This window comes from Eutrigla gurnardus, assembly GCF_963514095.1.
Source record: "Eutrigla gurnardus genome assembly, chromosome: 17".
Classification (NCBI taxonomy): domain Eukaryota; kingdom Metazoa; phylum Chordata; class Actinopteri; order Perciformes; family Triglidae; genus Eutrigla; species Eutrigla gurnardus.
In genome coordinates, this window is record NC_139928.1 from 11,066,067 (window position 1) to 11,083,273 (window position 17,207).

At 43.2% G+C, this 17,207-nt stretch overlaps 2 protein-coding genes across 3 annotated transcripts; one reads left to right on the forward strand and one right to left on the reverse strand.

Annotated features, from left to right (window-relative positions):
• The first annotated feature begins 760 nt into the window (after positions 1-760).
• Positions 761-8,576, forward strand: sp4 (sp4 transcription factor). Of its 2 annotated transcripts, XM_084031701.1 has the most exons (7): positions 761-1,337; positions 1,620-1,690; positions 2,667-3,017; positions 3,121-4,312; positions 4,624-4,822; positions 5,578-5,777; positions 6,176-8,576. In XM_084031701.1, the coding sequence occupies exons 1-7, from the start codon at positions 1,331-1,333 to the stop codon at positions 6,445-6,447; spliced, it is 2,292 nt and encodes a 763-aa protein (XP_083887827.1). In that variant the 5' UTR covers positions 761-1,330; the 3' UTR covers positions 6,448-8,576. The 2 variants fall into 2 exon arrangements, with proteins under 2 accessions (XP_083887827.1, XP_083887828.1); XM_084031702.1 differs by lacking the exons at positions 761-1,337; positions 1,620-1,690 and adding an exon at positions 1,844-1,996.
• Positions 6,840-16,370, reverse strand: cdca7b (cell division cycle associated 7b). Its single transcript, XM_084031703.1, has 10 exons — positions 16,273-16,370; positions 14,462-14,611; positions 14,277-14,374; positions 12,702-12,954; positions 12,509-12,571; positions 11,322-11,501; positions 10,868-11,014; positions 10,630-10,779; positions 10,309-10,445; positions 6,840-9,935 (listed from the first exon to the last, which is right to left on the reverse strand). The coding sequence occupies exons 1-10, from the start codon at positions 16,288-16,290 to the stop codon at positions 9,914-9,916; spliced, it is 1,218 nt and encodes a 405-aa protein (XP_083887829.1). The 5' UTR covers positions 16,291-16,370; the 3' UTR covers positions 6,840-9,913.
• Positions 16,371-17,207: the final 837 nt, after the last annotated feature.

The window sequence follows — 17,207 nt, forward strand, 5'->3', positions numbered from 1 at the left end:
CCAGCTAAATACCAACGATTCTACTTTCTTCTTGAAGCTAACTAATTGTATGTGAGGGCTACACTTCATAAATGTAATTTAGAGCGATATACAACTGAGAAATAGCAGCACATCCTCATATTTGAGAGGCATGGGAACATTTGACATTTGTGTTTGATAAATCACTTAAATTATTAATCTTATTAATCCACTTGTCACAAACTGGCCCCGGGGGAATGTGACAAGTGGGGAATCCACCCAAAGTATTTCCTTTTATGTTATTTATTAAACTACGATCAACACAAAATCAGAATGGGTATGAAGGAAGAGACTGCAAACACACATCACCCAGCTTTTACAGCCTAAATTAATATACATATATTCCAGTATAGAGACAGCATAGTGACAGTAATTACTATTTTAACAGTTGCTTCTCACAGCTATTGCACTTGAGTTCCGCTGCTTTATCTTCCTTTATATCAGAGCTGTGTTCTTGTGAAACCAGTGTACAGAAACACACCAACACGCCTCCCTTTCCCGTTCGCCCAACCCCCCACAACACAGAAGTCACCGCCCTTCCCTCGCGCTCTCACACCAACGTGACTACCAGCAGCGTCGCTCGAGACCCGACAGACTGCGCCGAAGCATCACGGGAGTTGCAGTTCCGGCCGCCGAGCGGAGCTCGAGAAGGCGAGGCCTCGCCAAAATACAACTCCCATCTAGACCCTCGCACGCCGAGCCCCGTCGTCCAATCTGAATATGTGGGAGGAGCGCGTCCGCCCACAAAAGCCACAGCTATCTCCCCGTATCTCCCCCTTAACAAAAATCAATTGTGCACGAGGAAAAAAAAGGGAATACGCGTGAAATACAAACACTGGTGACGGTTTGTTTTCGGTTTGGTGACGGACGGCGACGAGGGGTCCCCGCGTCGTGCGGCTGCGAGAAACGGCGGCGACAGGCAGGAGCAGCGAAGAGGGTGTTGTCCTGATGCTTAAATGGAAGTGGGTGGGCCTCCACGGTCACACACTGCCAACTTCTCTGTGGATATTATTCTAACAAGCACTCATTTGCTCGTTTATGGACTGGCCGTCCGGTGAAAGGGACATACGACCGGGCTGCGAGGGGGCCGACGGGCCGCTGACGTTCACTGTGCTCTCCGTTATCTCAGTTATTTGGGGCTGCTTGATTGTGCCTGCGCTTGGTACCGCCCTTCCTGGCCGGTGGGTGGTTTCGTCGAACGGGCAGATCCGCCACGGCCCAGCGCCGAACATATAGGCCGTCCTCCGCCTCTGTACCCGGCCGGCCTTCTACCGTGAACTACACCCTCTCCCTCTCGGTATATTAATGCGTTATGAGTGGTAGGTACCCTCCCCCCTCTCCGTCTCCACCCCTCTCCCTCTCGTTCTGACAGATAGGAGGCTCCCCGTGCCTTTGATATTGATGATGAGGTTACTGGTTTTCTCCTTTACCTTTATTGATCACCTTTGTTGTGCTTGATATCTGCAGTATGATCAAATCTTGTTCAGGCAACTTAGTGTCCACACGACTGTGCCTTATCCTGGGACTTTGTACCATTCTGAAATACTGAGGCGATGATGTTATAACTGGAGATATTCTCACACTGTGTGTCTTTTTGACAGACCCCAAGAAGGAATCATCTGGAACTGAAGGAGGGAAAGTGTCTAAAAAGGGGAAAAGTTCTGGATCACAGGTAAAAAAAAAAGAAAGAAAAGAAATTAAAAGTGCATCATAATTGATTACTTTTGCCTTGGCTGTTGGGCCAAAAAAAGAAAAAAGAAATGTACGCCCTCCCTCCCAGCCAGCCAGACACCTCTGGGGGCGTTTCTCTGGTGAATTCCACTTCCTGCTTCTGTGTAGCCCTGCTGAGAGCTAGACCAGAGCCTCTTGAATAGGCTTATACGGCTGTCAGCCACAATACTTTTGAATTGTCCATTTGAATTAGGGTCAAAATGATTAAATTCTGCATGTGGATTTATTTTAAAAACCTGCAGTGTTGGTATGTTGCTCTCCAACTCTGGAACTTCCGTTTTAATCTGCTTTTTTTTACAGGTTGTGTCTTGCATCCTCTTGTTTCATCTCGGCCGGCCAGTTATTCTGAAGTGCATCTATTGTTGTTGAACGTGTGTGGCAAGCATCGCTGCTACGTTAGTCCACGCTGTTGTGTTTGTTACAGAATCTAGGCTGTTTCTGAGGTGTATAGCATAAAAAATGTGCCTGCGACCTAGTTCCTTTGAAAGAGAGGAGAGAGAGAGACAGAGAGAGAGAGAGAGAGACAGAGAAGGTGGCATTTTCTTCCACTGTTCTGAGAAAAAAGAAATGTGGTTCTCACACGCCCACCCACTCACTTCCTGTAATACCGCCCACTTCCACTGACAGCTCTCTCTCTCTCTCTCTCTCTCTCTCTCTCTCTTTATCCTTGCTTGTTTCGTTTCTTTTTTGTGTTCTCCCCAACCCTCGCTCTTTTACCCGTTCTCATATTTATTTCAATTTGTTCATCGTACGAGTACATAATGATACTTGTCCACCCTTTGTTTTTTTGTTTCTTTTCACATGTGGTACTTTCTTGTGTATGTATGCGAGGCTCCGGCTTCACTCCATCGTCACTCCCGTTTAACTGTGCCTCTCTCTCCGCCCCTCCCTTTCATCCCTCCTTTCTCCAACCCCAGGATTCCTCACAGCCCTCTCCGCTGGCTCTGTTAGCGGCCACCTGCAGTAAGATCGGAGGGCAGGGGGGACTGGAGGGGGCTCAGGCCCAGGTGGGGGCCCAGCAGTTCCAGCTCCAGGCTGGTCAGATCCAGTTGCAGCCAGGTCAACTCCAGGGTCAGATAGTGTTGGACACAGGTGGAGGCCAGACCCTGGTGCCCCAGCAGCTGGAACTGGTCCCAGCTCAGTTCACGGGGAACGGCTGGCAGATCCTTACAGCAGCTCCGACCATGGCCAAAGAGAACACCAACCAGCCTGTTGCTGTGACGGTGGCCACCACCTTGGCTAACGACAGCTCACCGGTCGGACGCAAGGTGAAGGAAGTGGGGGAAGCAGCGGGTTGGAGCACATTATTTTCTTGTTGTCTGCCATTGTTTGTGCTCTTAACTGTAACGCTGCTCCTTTGCTGTTGGGCAGGTGAAGTCAATAGTTGGGACCAACAGCATTGCAGCCAATCAGCAACAACAGCAGTTCCAGATCATCCAGGTTCAGAACCTGCCCAATGCCGGGGGCGGGGTCCAGTATCAGGTCATCCCTCATCTACAGACTGCAGATGGGCAGCAGATCCATATCAGCTCAGCTCAGACGGCCTCCATCGGGGGCATATCAGAACAGGTCCAGCTCATCCAGACCCAGAGTCCGGGCCAGCCCCAGGCTATCCTCCAGCAAGCCAACCAGCAAGCCATCCTGACAACTACAGCCAATCAGACGGTCCCACTGCAGATCCGCCCTGCACAGTCTTTCCCACTGCAGCTTCAGACTCTGCAGGGCTCCCAGACTCCTGTTATGACCACAGTACCTATAAACCTTGGTGGCATGACCCTGGCTCTGCCTGTGATAAATAATGTTGGAGGGGGCGGGGCTGTGCAGCTTATCCAATCAGCTGATGGCACATTCTCTGTTGCCAATGGCAACCAGCTGGTGACAACAGCACTGTCTGGGATAGCTCCTGCAACAGCATCAACTGGCTCAACGACGGTAGCCGAAGGTGACAGCGCGTCTGATGTGACACACGTGGTTTCTACTGGATCGGAGGGTGGACCAGCTGACACCCAAGTGCAGAGCAGTGAGGCAGACTCTCAAAGCCAGAACCAGGCCAACGGGCTACAGACAGATACATCAGGAACAATTCAGCAAGTTATAGTGGGCCAGATGGGGCACCAGCTGGTCCAGCAGATCCAGCTGCAGCCTCAGAGTCAGGGTCAGGCCCATGGGCAGCAGCAAACTCAGCACATTCAGACCCTCCAGCTGGCCCCGGGTCAAACCCTGCAGCCCATCCAGGCCTTCCAGAACCAAGCCCAGGTCCTTATCCGTACTCCAACCCTGTCCCCATCTGGGCAGATCACCTGGCAGACACTGCAGCTGCCCAGTGGAGTCTCCCTGCAGGGCGGCCTCGGGGCGGCGATGCCACAGCAGCTGACACTGGCCCCGGTGGCCGGTGGGGCGACAATGGGGAGTGGAGGGCTGGTCTCCCTCAGTGGAACTCCCCTAACGCTGAGTGCAGCCCAGATCAACCCGGGGTCTGGGGTACAGACGGTCAGCATCGCAGGACTGGGCACTGCTGGGGTTCAGGTGCAAGGTGTTCCCCTCACCATTACTGGTTTACAGGGTAAGACCACGCTAAGAGAAATTGTGTAAATGTATAGTGATTACTCATCACCAATCCATTCATTATAAGAAACCTGTGGTTAAAGTGATATAGTATGCATTGGTTATTGAGAAAATATGAACAGTATTTAATGACTCCAATCTCCAGTTGTGTGGTAAACTACTTTAGACATCAAATTGTGTCTCTTAGGATGTATTCAAGACCGTTTTGATTTTTCAACTTTCTCTATTGTCATATAGACTTCACAGACGATAAAACTTGTTTTCTATAAACAAGTTAACACATTTTGTCATTTTCAAATCACCTTCCAGGTCAACCACAGGGTCAGGATGGGATCAAAGTTCAGTCATCTCCAGTGGCGGTCACTGTTGGCAACGTCACAGCAGGCTCATCGATGAGTCCAGACCAGCTGGGCTCCGTACAAAGTTCTTCGGACCAGGAGGGGCCACCCAGCAAGAGGCTTCGTCGTGTCGCCTGCTCTTGTCCGAACTGCAGGGATGGAGAGGGAAGGTATGAACACATTACGAACACAGACCAACGTGCATAGGTATGTTATGAAACACATTAACATGTGGACATATGTGGAATTAAAGTTTTTTTCTCTTTTAAAAAACAGACAAACATACCTCATGCAAAAATACCACATAGTGCATTAAAGTTATTCACAAGGAGGCTGGCTTTTGGACATCAGGGTCTTCAGGTTTCCACTCCACCTCACTAAGCCCCTTGATTTACAAACGCATGTTTACATTTTTCTAATGATTATTCCAAAATGATGTAATTTTATGATGGGACAACTGGTTTGACAGATGGTCAGAACACAGTGTAGCTTGTATCCTAAAGTGAGAGATCCGACCTCTCACCACCCAGCACTTCCCTTTGTAATGAGGAGTTGGCACCAGGAGCATGCACTGGGTATATTCAGAGAGCAGTCAAATATATTCAACTTTGCTAGAACAATTCAGTGTGTTAAAAGTCTCAATAATTCACTCAGAGAAGTTCACTTTAAAAAACACAGCTTGTATACTGAATGTTTGTTTTAGATTTGGATGTGGAAATTACATCTTCCAAAAATTCAAGCACAGACCAGCTGTCATCCCATTTGTTTCAAGTCCTGAAAGCTTTAACAAACAGACACACACGCACACACAAATGCACGATACTGACTAATATTTGGATCAAGCATCGGGATCAGATCAGTGCATCGCTGCGTACATACACACATACAACCTCCAGCTCAATCCTAACTCAAGTGTGTGTTGTAGGAATAGCGGTGACCCCACAAAGAAGAAGCAGCACATCTGCCACATGGAGGGCTGTGGGAAGGTGTACGGCAAGACGTCCCACCTGAGGGCCCACCTGCGTTGGCACACCGGTGAGAGGCCGTTCGTCTGTAACTGGATCTTCTGTGGCAAGAGGTTCACCAGGAGCGACGAGCTGCAGAGACACCGGAGAACACACACAGGTAGGAAAACCACACACAGGGATGTAGACTGGTGATGTGGGCCCCTTTGGAAGGTGAAAGGCTGCAACTTGCATCATCAATCCATTTTAGTGGATTAAATCTTCAAATGTTTTGTTTGACCAACACTGGGAAACCCCAAAATAGATGCAGATTATTTTTCTGTCGACTGACTTGTTGCAGTTTTAATCCAACGTCCTTTCAAATCCCTCATTAAACAAATCTATTTCACCAAATAATAAAATTTCTTGCCGCTAAACATGGGTTTGTTTGCAATAATAATCGAAACAGAAGTCTGAGAAGGAACGTTTTTTTTTGTCACAACTGGGAAGCATCTGTTGAAAACCATGGGGTCACCTCTTGATTTGTTCATCTCTTATAATTCGTCTTCTCGCCTGCAGGAGAAAAGCGTTTTGAGTGTCCTGAATGCTCCAAGCGCTTCATGCGCAGCGACCACCTCTCCAAGCACATCAAGACCCACCAGAACAAGAAAGGCGGCGCGGCGGTGGCGATCATCACCACTGATGACATGGAGGAGGATGCCCCCGAAGGCTTGGATGCATCCCCTCAGATCGTCACCGTAGCGACCCTCTCGCGTGACTCTGACCCCGCTACACCCACCACCTCTAATCACCTGGAGGAAGAGGAGGAGGAAGAGGAGGAGTTTCAATAGGCACCTGACTCCTGTTTTCTTTACTGAAGGCTGGCTTCCTGTTTTTTGGGAGTCTTTGCAGGGACTGTAGAGGTGGCTACCTTTTATTTGTTTTTTTTTTCTACTATTAATTTTACATAATTTAAAAAAATGTTCTCTCATGAAAAAAAGGGACTCAAAGGAGACGGGGTCATGCGATGAACACAAACAGAAAAATATAAACATCACAATCTTACATTAACTAACATAAAAATTTAGCCTAAACATATGAAAGATTAGTTTGGCATTTATATGATTAATCTATAATAATTCCATTTGCGGTGGGGAAAGGAATGTAAGTAGTGTCTAGATTAGCACAAGACAGGGGGACCTGCTGAATCTAAAACCATCCAACATGGAGAGACATTTTCTTAAATCGCGACAGAATTTAACTCTATGCACAAAGTTGTGTTCCTGTTTCGTACCTGTCGGACAGTGCTGAGAGTCAATCATGGTACAGGACTGTTGCAGAGCAGTGATAGAGCAGAGGCAGTCTGGGATGGTGCCTGTGTGTATGTGTGACCTGTATGAATGAGTGTGCGTTTGTGTTCCCATTCTGTCACCGAGAGGATCTACCTAATTTGAGTTTTATTCATGGTTCAGGTTTAGTCCTCAGACCAGATTCAGGTGTTGATTCCTTCGAGACCAGTCAACGGATAAACTGTTAATGAAGGGGAGAGGGAAATTAAAAACAAATAAATAAATGAAATAAAAAAATAATAAAAAAAGAGTAGAAAAAGCACATATAAAAAGATTTATAAATAATGCATTCCTATTGAGGCACAGTGGCCATTTGAAGAAAAAAAAAAGAAAAAAGAAGAGGTTTCTATAGAGAAAAACAATCTAGCTTTCTACAACTTTGTTTGTGTAGTGAAAGCAATACTATAATGACAATCCTAGTGAAACCATGTTTACATTGTCAGGGGAAGTTTTCTCTGTTGATAAAACAAGCCAGATCGGTGAGAACACCTGAAAGCAGTACTGTCGTCCGACACCACAGGGTGGCTTTAACATCACAGCTGCAGTCTGTCCAATGCCAATTTTTCTACGATCGATAACCATCAGATGGTACCTGGTGGAGGTGACGACGGTTTGGTGAGACGTCACTGATATTGCTTTTTTGCTTTCTGTGCTCTGGCGGCGACCACCCCCCACCACTTCTAACCCCGCTCCGTGACCGATGTACCACAATTGCCTTAACACAAGCTGTCGTACAGAGGGAACCTCAAGAGTTGGCCGGGGCGAAGAAAGAGGGGAGATCTCTCGCATCATTAGGGGGCGACACGGAGAGCACTGCACAGAAAGCCAAAGAGCAACAGCGATGAGAGTTGTGGGGGGAGCGGGTCGGGCTATTTAGCTATATGGATATTAAGAGACGTTTTCTGGTGGTGTTGCCGTGTTAGTTCAGTGCGTACATTCTTTTGAAAATTAAAAAGATATTTTTATTTTATTAGAATTTATCAGTTGTTCCCCTGCCAGTATGTTCACACACACAGGACCCCACTGTGTACGGCTAATTTATTATTTATCCTTGAGTTGTACTATTTGCCTTTTGCTGGACTTGTATTTGTGTGTGCGTTGATTCTGAGGTCGTGTACAGCATGTTTGAGTTTTTTGCCGTAGTGCTGCTTCTCTCTTCTTTAATCTTTGTGCTTCGGTTTTCTTTTTTCTACGTCTGACCATTGCTGTTCATTTCTTCTCTTTGCGCCACGATGTGTTTTTTTTTTTGTTTTTTTTGGAGAAAAATAACAAAAGAAGAAGAAAGCAAAAAAGTTACCATTGTTTGACGATGAAAAGGTTGATACCAAACGAATTTAGATGTTTTTGGTAATATTTTGTGTGAAAACCAACTTTTTTTTCTTTGATATTTTGTAGTGACATCTCATTTGTAAAATCTTTTTCTAAAAAGATGTTTGTTCGTCTCCATGACATTTGATAATGGTTTTTTGCCAGGTTAGCCTCAAAGGCCCCAGTTTATTGATATTTTTAAAACTGGTTTGTACAAACGTGTTATGTCAAGAAAAAAGAAAAAAGGACAAACTTAAGCAGAAAAGATGCTTTGCCTGCATAACACTTGACAATAAAGTGATTAAAACTGTCTTTAAATTCCACTCTGATGCTCTGGTATTTGTGTGCACCAATCAGATTACAAACCAATAGAAAGCAATTATTACTTTTTTACTAAAGAAAACATGCTTTACAAAACCTCAAGTGGAACTCAGGTATGATCAAGGTGCCTTCTGCAAGTTCACCAGCAGGTCGTCCTGACTGCCAGAATACAAAAAGAATCACAGAGTCGGCAGCTCACTCATAACATTGACATGTCGCTCCTTTGAAGCACTTCAAATAAAAAGAATAATAAAAAAAAACAGATCTACAACCTCTCTCTGCACCCTTGGGTGTTTTATGGAGTTATGATAGGAAAATGAGTTTGATGTATTGAACCATCAAAGTATCAGAACAAGAACATTTTTTGAGTCCATTCTTTTTTTTATGACTTTGGATTAGATTGACTGTTGGAGATGCTGGGTTGAAACCTTTTCCAAAACCTGTCTGCAGATCAGCATGGTGTGCACACACGCTCACATTAATCTTGAGTTTGCACTAACACAATGTATAGATAATTAAGACACCAGTGAGTAAATAATAGACATTTCCATTTGTCAAATCACATGCCTCGTGAAAATCCAGTGACCTCAGGTGCCCTCTGACTGTGCCGTGAGCCTCCCACCCTGCAGCGATGCTATGTGGTTATTACATGAGATTAGCTGACTGGCTCAAGAGCAACAGTTTACCTGGTTCTGACCCCACTCACCAGGGGAAATAACACCAGGTACCAACACACATGCACACACACACTTGCCTGCAGCAACCTTTCAAGGTTAGTCTTGAATTTCTTCCTTAAAAAGACATTGGTGTAGCTTGGGCACAGGCTTTATAATTAAATACATCTTATAAAGCATGGCAAATCATTAGGATACTGCCATTCTTTATTAGAATTTACAGTGGGCTGACAACAAAAATGTTAAGAAAAGTAGTCGGTATATATCTATATATATCTATATATAAAAAAGAGCTCCTTTTGTATCCGCAACACAGAAAATAAAACGTACGTTACATTTTGATGAAAACAAATGAAAACATACATACACAAAATGTACTGGCGAGTACTGGCTTTAAAAAAAACAAAAAAAAAACATCCCTGCATCTTATGAAGCCTTAAAACAAAAATATAGAAAACATATTAACAGTGTATGTGGCTTGGATTAAGGGGATGCAAAAAACAACATCTTTTTGTTCTTGTTTCTCTAGTTCTAGTTAAAAAAAAGCTTGATCTAAACCTAAAAGTGTACATTAAAAGGAGTTCTACGGTACTGTGCAGCATGAGAGCCTGCTCCGGATACTAGCTGTACAAGCAGGTTCTCCTCTCTGGTCTTCTCTCTGGACTTCACTGCAGATCCTTCTGAATGCTGCCATGGAAACAAAGCAAGACGTGAGCTCTATCTTCTGTCACAGTAGGTCTCAGTAGGGCTGCAACTTTAAAGTTCGCTCCAAATTTAAGCAATTCCTCAGTTTTTATTGGTTATTCATTTTCTGCCCTTTCGACCAATTGTTTAAAATTACTCATAATTTCAGATGAACCTCAATTTGTAAGCATTCTAAAAAGGTGAGGCCTTTTTAGAAACGGTGCACTCAAAAGTGAAATAATCAACAATTCACACAAATAGTTAAAGTCAGCTGTAGAATTGGCTGAATTTTAGTAGAGTCTCCTTATTCCAAGCTCAATGCAGCAGAACAGACATTTAACAACAGTTATTTTAAAGACCGCACATATGTTCTTACCTCTGCAGATACTTGTGGACATTGTCGTGGCCGTTGTAGCGGGCCAAACCCACCAGGATGCCGGTAGCACAGCGGCCGTCCTTCTTACGACACAGACTACAGTTACACATGTCCCGGCAGATGGGGCACGACCACGTCTACGGAGAAAAGGTCCACATTTAACAACTGTGTTGAACCTGTTCAGGTTTTATGTTCCCTCCAGCCTCATGTCTGAAACATTTGCACATGAACCCCCACTGTCTTTCTTTTAAAGCTAAACAAAAAGCCATTTTTTTCAAAACAGATTCAGGGTGTTTGAAAAGAAAAAGAATAAACACTGACCGGGTCGAGCAGCACGTCGCTTACTTCCTCTCCATAGCGGTTCTTCAGGCATGGCCCACAGAACTGACCTTTGCCCTTCACGCAGAAACCACTGCGACACACGGTCTTGGTGTCCAGGGTCTTCTGTCTGCACTGGTGACATGAGCTGCCCTGGAAGAGTAACACACAGTGATGAGACGCTCTAACTGGGGAAACCTGACAGCAGTAGACCACTAAATGGGTAGAGAACGTGACTCACATTGTCCTTGTCCCAGATCTTGTCTTTGCTGCGGTACGCTATGTTGTCCAGGTCTTCTTGGGTGATGTCGTCGACTGACCGAACCTCATACGTACCCCTCCTGGAACCAAGCCTCCTCCTCTTTTTCTGACCGATATCCCCATCTACCTGCCCAAACACAACCAAAAGATTGCAGATAAACAACAAATTGAACTCTTGTTTAAGTGTAACCTTTTTGGGGGGACATTTGATTTGTATAAAATCGCAAAAATAAAAGTTGGCTAGATACTTGACTTGACTTGACTCTTGTACATACAAAATATTTGTCCAGGGACATGCTACCTCGGATTCCCCTAGAGGGTCTGAGATCCACCCACCACAGTCTCACAAAGTCTTGTGGGAAAACAGTGCACATGAGAGCTGTGTGAATGCTGTAGATGTGATCACACAGTGTGAAGTGTTTTGCACATCGTACCTCCAACAGTCTCCTGAGGTCTACAGTCCTCGGCCTTTTGCAGGCTGGCTCGCTCTTTTCCTCCACTGCAAAGTTCTCAGGAGGACGAGCCTTGCGGGACGGGTTCCTCCTTTCTGAGCCCATCTTTGGTTGAAACTTGCTCTTCCGTGGTGTTGCCTTCTCTACCGTACGCTTCTTCTTCTGCAGAAATGAAACAGCGTTTAGAAATTACAACAGAAAAAAAACAGGAAATCTTATTACAGGCTTCACACACCTTTTAAAAGTGTAAGATTGAAGTAACTTTCAACACTTACAAGATACATAAACCAAAGTTTTAAAGACTCCTTTATCAGCACACAAAGTTCACAGAATTCCTTTATATCAATATATATTTTTGCAGGTTGTTCAGTAGGCCTTCTTATCTGTAGCTCTTCTCCAAAGCCATTTCTAAAATATTTTCTTCAGCTAACCACTTCTCATTAAAACAACAGCCTTGCATGTTGTGAAAGTAATAACAAAATCCACCTTTTCCCTGGTGAGGAGGGACAACAGTTAGCTGAACTCAAACACTTGAAAAGGATGATCTGATCTGCATCCACAGCCTTCCTTTCAACCGCTGTTTAAAATGTGCCTGATACAGCTCTGGTATGAAAAAAGCAAATAAGACTTACTACAATACTGATGATATTTGTGGAGAAAGTTATTGTATGTGCCCAATACAAATATAAAACAACCACTCTTTTACCTAAAACATGTAAACATCTGGTCTTTTGTCAACAAAAACACCCAAATTACTATTTTCAATTTTGGATGATATCTCACTATTGTTCCTATTGCTTGTATGCTCTTAATGGAGGTGGAATATTTCAGCTTATTGAGCTGACGCTTCCATCCCAAGCAACTAATAACCATCACTTTGGATTAAAGTGTTCAACCATGCGGGTAAAAGCCCATGCAAGTCCTCTACTCCAGCGCTACACTAAGAGATAGACATGTATTTACTGTCATTGTATTTAATGTCAGGTGAGCCAGGCGTCTCTAAATTAAACGCTACAGTTTTGATGCATAGTTTAAACTTAATGTAAAATAGCTTTGGTCAAGCAAACAAATGTAATGTTTTTGATGATCAGTAATTCAAGTCATTTGAAGAATGAATGGTTGATTTCAATGGTCACTTGGTTGTGAGAAACCATTGCTAATGCACTCACTTGAGGGGTAGTGGGCAGAGTCAGGTCAGCAATGGTGGTCAGATCAGCAAACAGCTTAGCCAGCTGAAAGACAACAACAGTGAAGAGTCAAAGGACACAAAGGAGAAAGGAGGGATGGATGTCATTTTAGGACACAGCTCACAAAGTTCTTTACAATATGGAGAAATCACAAAAGGCTGTCAGGGTTCATTACCATGGCCTTGTTTTCCCGGATGTGCTTGTCTCGTTTCCGTAGGCTCTGAGACAGGACCTCCTCGTCGTCTTCCTCCTCCTCCTCCTCCTCCTCCTCCTCCTCCTTCTTCTTCTCATCCTGCTGCTGCTGCTGCTTCTTCGTCATCCGCTGCCTTCTTGTGGCTCTCTGTGGAGGAGGAGTTTCTTTGACTGGCTTTTTTACATTTTTTTCTTGCAGCTCGTGTTTGGGGGTAGACAGTCTTTTGATGGGAAACCTGAGGAACAATATTAAAAGAAGAATCAACGCAATTGTCATGAAACTGTTTCTGACAGTCCCTTGTATAGTTGGGTAAGGGGATTGTAGCGCCCTATAATGTAATAATTTCCTGAAAATGTAATAACGCCTGAAAATGTAATAAAATTTGCACTTAACTCGATTGAAAATGTAATAAAACCCAATAATGTAATAAAATATCCAGACCGATATTCTAATTACATTTTTACCGATAATGTAATACCTTATTATTGGAAATTTGTTACATTTTCAGGGGGGGGTCTTTTTTTCAAAACTGATCCTGTCATACTTGACAGATAATGTAATACGTTATTATTGGGAATTTGTTACATTTTCAATGTAATATATATGTTCATTTTCAGTCACGAGTTCTACATTATGTGTTTTAAGAATCTAAGAATGCATATGGCAATATATGCAACTTTCAGTAACACTTCATTGAGTATAAGCATTCATAACACCTACATACACATTACATGACACCTGACATAAACATCGGCCTATATATCTACTCATAAATGGTTGTTATATCACTTTCAATGTCAAATTGACTCTTTGTTTGAAATTTACTCTATGTCAAGTGACATAGTGGCCAGTTGACATACTGTCATACTTATACTGTAGTATGAGATTTACTTGTACAAATAAAGCTTAAATAGAAAATGTCCTTGAGTATTTGCACATATGCATATGGGTGTATGGTACTCAAGGCCTGCAATTTAACCCAATAGTCATTCTGCTGTTTCAAATCCAGTGTATATAACATTCTTAGATTCTTAAAAAACATAATGTAGAACTCTTGACTGAAAATGTACATTTATATTACGTTAACTGTCACGTATGACAGTATCAGTTTTTAATTTTTTTTAAATGTAATAAATTCCCAATAACGTAATAAGGCAAAAATGTTAATACAATATCAGTCAGGATATTTTATTACATTATTGGTGAAGTTATTACATTTTCGATCGAGTTAAGTGCAAATTTATTACCTTTTCAGGCGAAATTATTACATTATAGGGTGCTACAAGGATGAATACAGCAATCAAATGAATCAGTGCAGAGTTATTAGTGCCTTTATGCTTCTGCCTGATCCGGATTCAAGCTGTGACACAAATAATTAACCCCAAGACTCAGACTTTGCCTATTCAAGACATCATGTAGGTTAATGTTGCATTTAAAAAGGATTTGTTAGCTATTGTGTACTACAGTCCAGTCTACAGGCAACCCCAACCACGCATGCAAATTAATCAGTCTTTGTTTATGCTAGCAGCACTGAAGTAAATGTAGACACACACACACCTCAGAGCAACTAAAAGGCTCTTCCTCTTTGGTGGGGGGGCATCCTCGCCATCAGAATAGAAGCCTGTGTCCACGTCACTGTCCTCTGAATCCACCAGCTAGAGAAAAAAAGCATTAATCTGGTGCCTCTTTGACTGTGGTATCGCCTAATTTCCCATCAAATAAAACAGCTAAATGTTTTATACCTTGGTCTTGTATCGTTTGTTAAAAGATCCTATGTCCTCTTCTTCTTCTTCCTCGTCCTCACTGAAACCTTCAAAGTCCTCCTCACTGTCCGACTGGCTGAACAGACGAGCAAGCTCAGCAGTGATGAACTTGGACTTGAAACACAGAGCCTGTTGGCAGACATCAAGCATCGTATTGAACTCGGTTTGGTGGAATAGATGGCGTCAAGTTTTTGAACCGTTTTTCTAGGAGTGGGTCCCCGTTACGTTTCTTTTGTGCACATGCACAAAGGTGACAGCGATGCACCAGCAACCACAGGGCAGGAGGATGCAAGCTGGTAAACATTGATTTGCATAAAGAAAAGGATTGCAAATGTTTTATGGGGAAGCAAACAGCACTCAACTTGTTGGAGCTCAAGGATACATGGAATAAACGTTCCATGTACCCCCCCCATGACAATTTTTACACTTTACACCAGAGGGAGCACCATCAGTGGACATCACTAAGCCGATTGTTTGCACTGAACGCAGTGGGACCAATTTAATTTAGTAAATCTGTGGTAGCTTTCCACTGCCAGGATCACCAGCACTGATGCTAGTGGTGTAAACTTGTCCTTTTGAGTTAACATTGAGTTAACATTACCAAACTAAACCCAAGGACATCCTTAACACGACAGGCTTGTGCAACTTCTCAGCCTTGGCAGGGAAAAGGAACAGACACTAAACCCTTGTATTCCATTGACATTGGCGTTATTTCCTCATTGTTTGCCACCCACAGTCACCAATGCTGCTGTGTAACAAATACATAATTAAAATGAATTCATTCGTGTGTCACTTTTTTTTTTCTTTCCTTCTGGCCTAATTAAAAAGAGGTAACTTATTTGGGCACATTTGATGAAGGTGATTAAATACGGTAATTACATTTCAGCAGTTATTTCACAAATAAGGAAATGGCTCATGTTATATGTATTTATGATACCAGGATGTAAACCACATAAAAAAGAATTGGATTTAACAAGATTTCAAAGTGGTCTAACACCCAACTGAGCAAATATTAAATATTCTGTAGCAGGCTTTCGTTTTTGTTTTTTGAATTTTTCTGTAATTCCGATTAAGATTTGTTGAAGTCATGTCAAGCTTAACGAAAACCACGTTATGTATGTTTTTGAGCTGTTAAAGAGGAAACACAATTATCAGGATTAGTTTTTCTTACGACAACAGTGTACAAGCCTTTAGGGACTGAATCTTTAGGCCCAGAGTCTTTGACAAACGTGCATACGAGGGACATTTTTATTTTTGTAAAACAGAGTCTAGCAGTGTCCTATCCATTTCCTGTTTTCCAGGGTCCCATCTGTTGATATCTGCTGACCCATCCCATCAGGCACAGAGGTGTTGACCTCTGCCCTTCAGAGAGGAGGGCGACACAGATCAGACCCTCCCACCCTGATACGCCATCACTGTCATAATTTGGCATTTATCCAAAACCTAACCGCCACCTCTGATGCGAAGCGGCTCACGTGTGAGCTCTTTGATGTCAAAACAAAGACTTGACACAAGTTTGGCAAAATGGCGTTCACGAGATGAATGATGAATGATTGTGACGGGGTTGTCCGGGTCACGGGGCTGAACTAGCTAACGTTAATCGAAATTCAACTTTTTTTTTTTCCCCCGAAGGAGAAATATGAATCCGTCAATGGGACAGAAACAGGCCGGCCATGCCAACGTTAGCTGCTAGCAACGGTGTTCAGTTTAACTTAATCTGACTTTTCTCCAACACGGAATCCAACGTTTGGTCACAGAGATGCATTTACACGAGTTGCCCCGCTGCTTACCTTTGACGTGAGGGTCATTTTGTTAAATCTCCGTTTATCGGCAAAACGTCCACTCAACAGTCACTTTTGTCTTGCAGCATGGACGCCGACGATTAGAGGTGGGTTTAAAAAAAAAAAACACTACTAGAGAAGTTCGGGCATTGTAAAAAAAAAGAAATAGGGAGTTTGTTGTTGTCGCGTTTATATATTAGTTTGTAGTTAAGTCGTTTCTAGACTGCATTAACGGTCAAATTAAAAATAAAAGTAAATAAACCTCGGACCACTTGTTTATTTCAATAAAGCAGTTTTATGGATGTTAAAGAGTAGCCGCTCTTCTGAGTCCCCCACCCCCCGCACTCACAATGGAACAATCCGTCTTTTCGCGCGAAAACCGTATATGGGCGTGGTTATCCATGAGAACCTGCTCCTACCACAGTACGGGCCTACTCAGGGATGGATGACGGTAGTCAGTTCTGTTGATTCTCTGTGGCCACTAATGTTTCTGTATTATGAACAGACTCCCCGGACGAAGAGATCGGGACCTCTACTGCCACGATCTCCTGGGAGAGGGATCAAGTAGCTCTCCCTGACGTTTCTTACCTTTTCCCCTGTTAGAATGGTTGTTTTAGGGGAGTCTTCCTTATCTGATGAGACGAACTGGAACAGAGGATGTAGTCAATTTTTAAAGCCATCTGAGGCAAATTTGTGATTTTGTTCTGTATAAATTCATTGAACTGAAAAAATGTAATCCTGTATCTCAACAGGACCTTCCTTGCTAAATAAAGGATAGATACCAATAAACATAAAGAGACTTTCTTTCTACTTAAAAAAGGCTACGGAACAACAATTTTGAGGTACTTGTATTTTCCTTAAGTACAATATGTTTTACATTTAAGCTTTTATTATCTACTCCACAACATTTCCAATGCAAATATTTTAGACATTTTACTCCATTG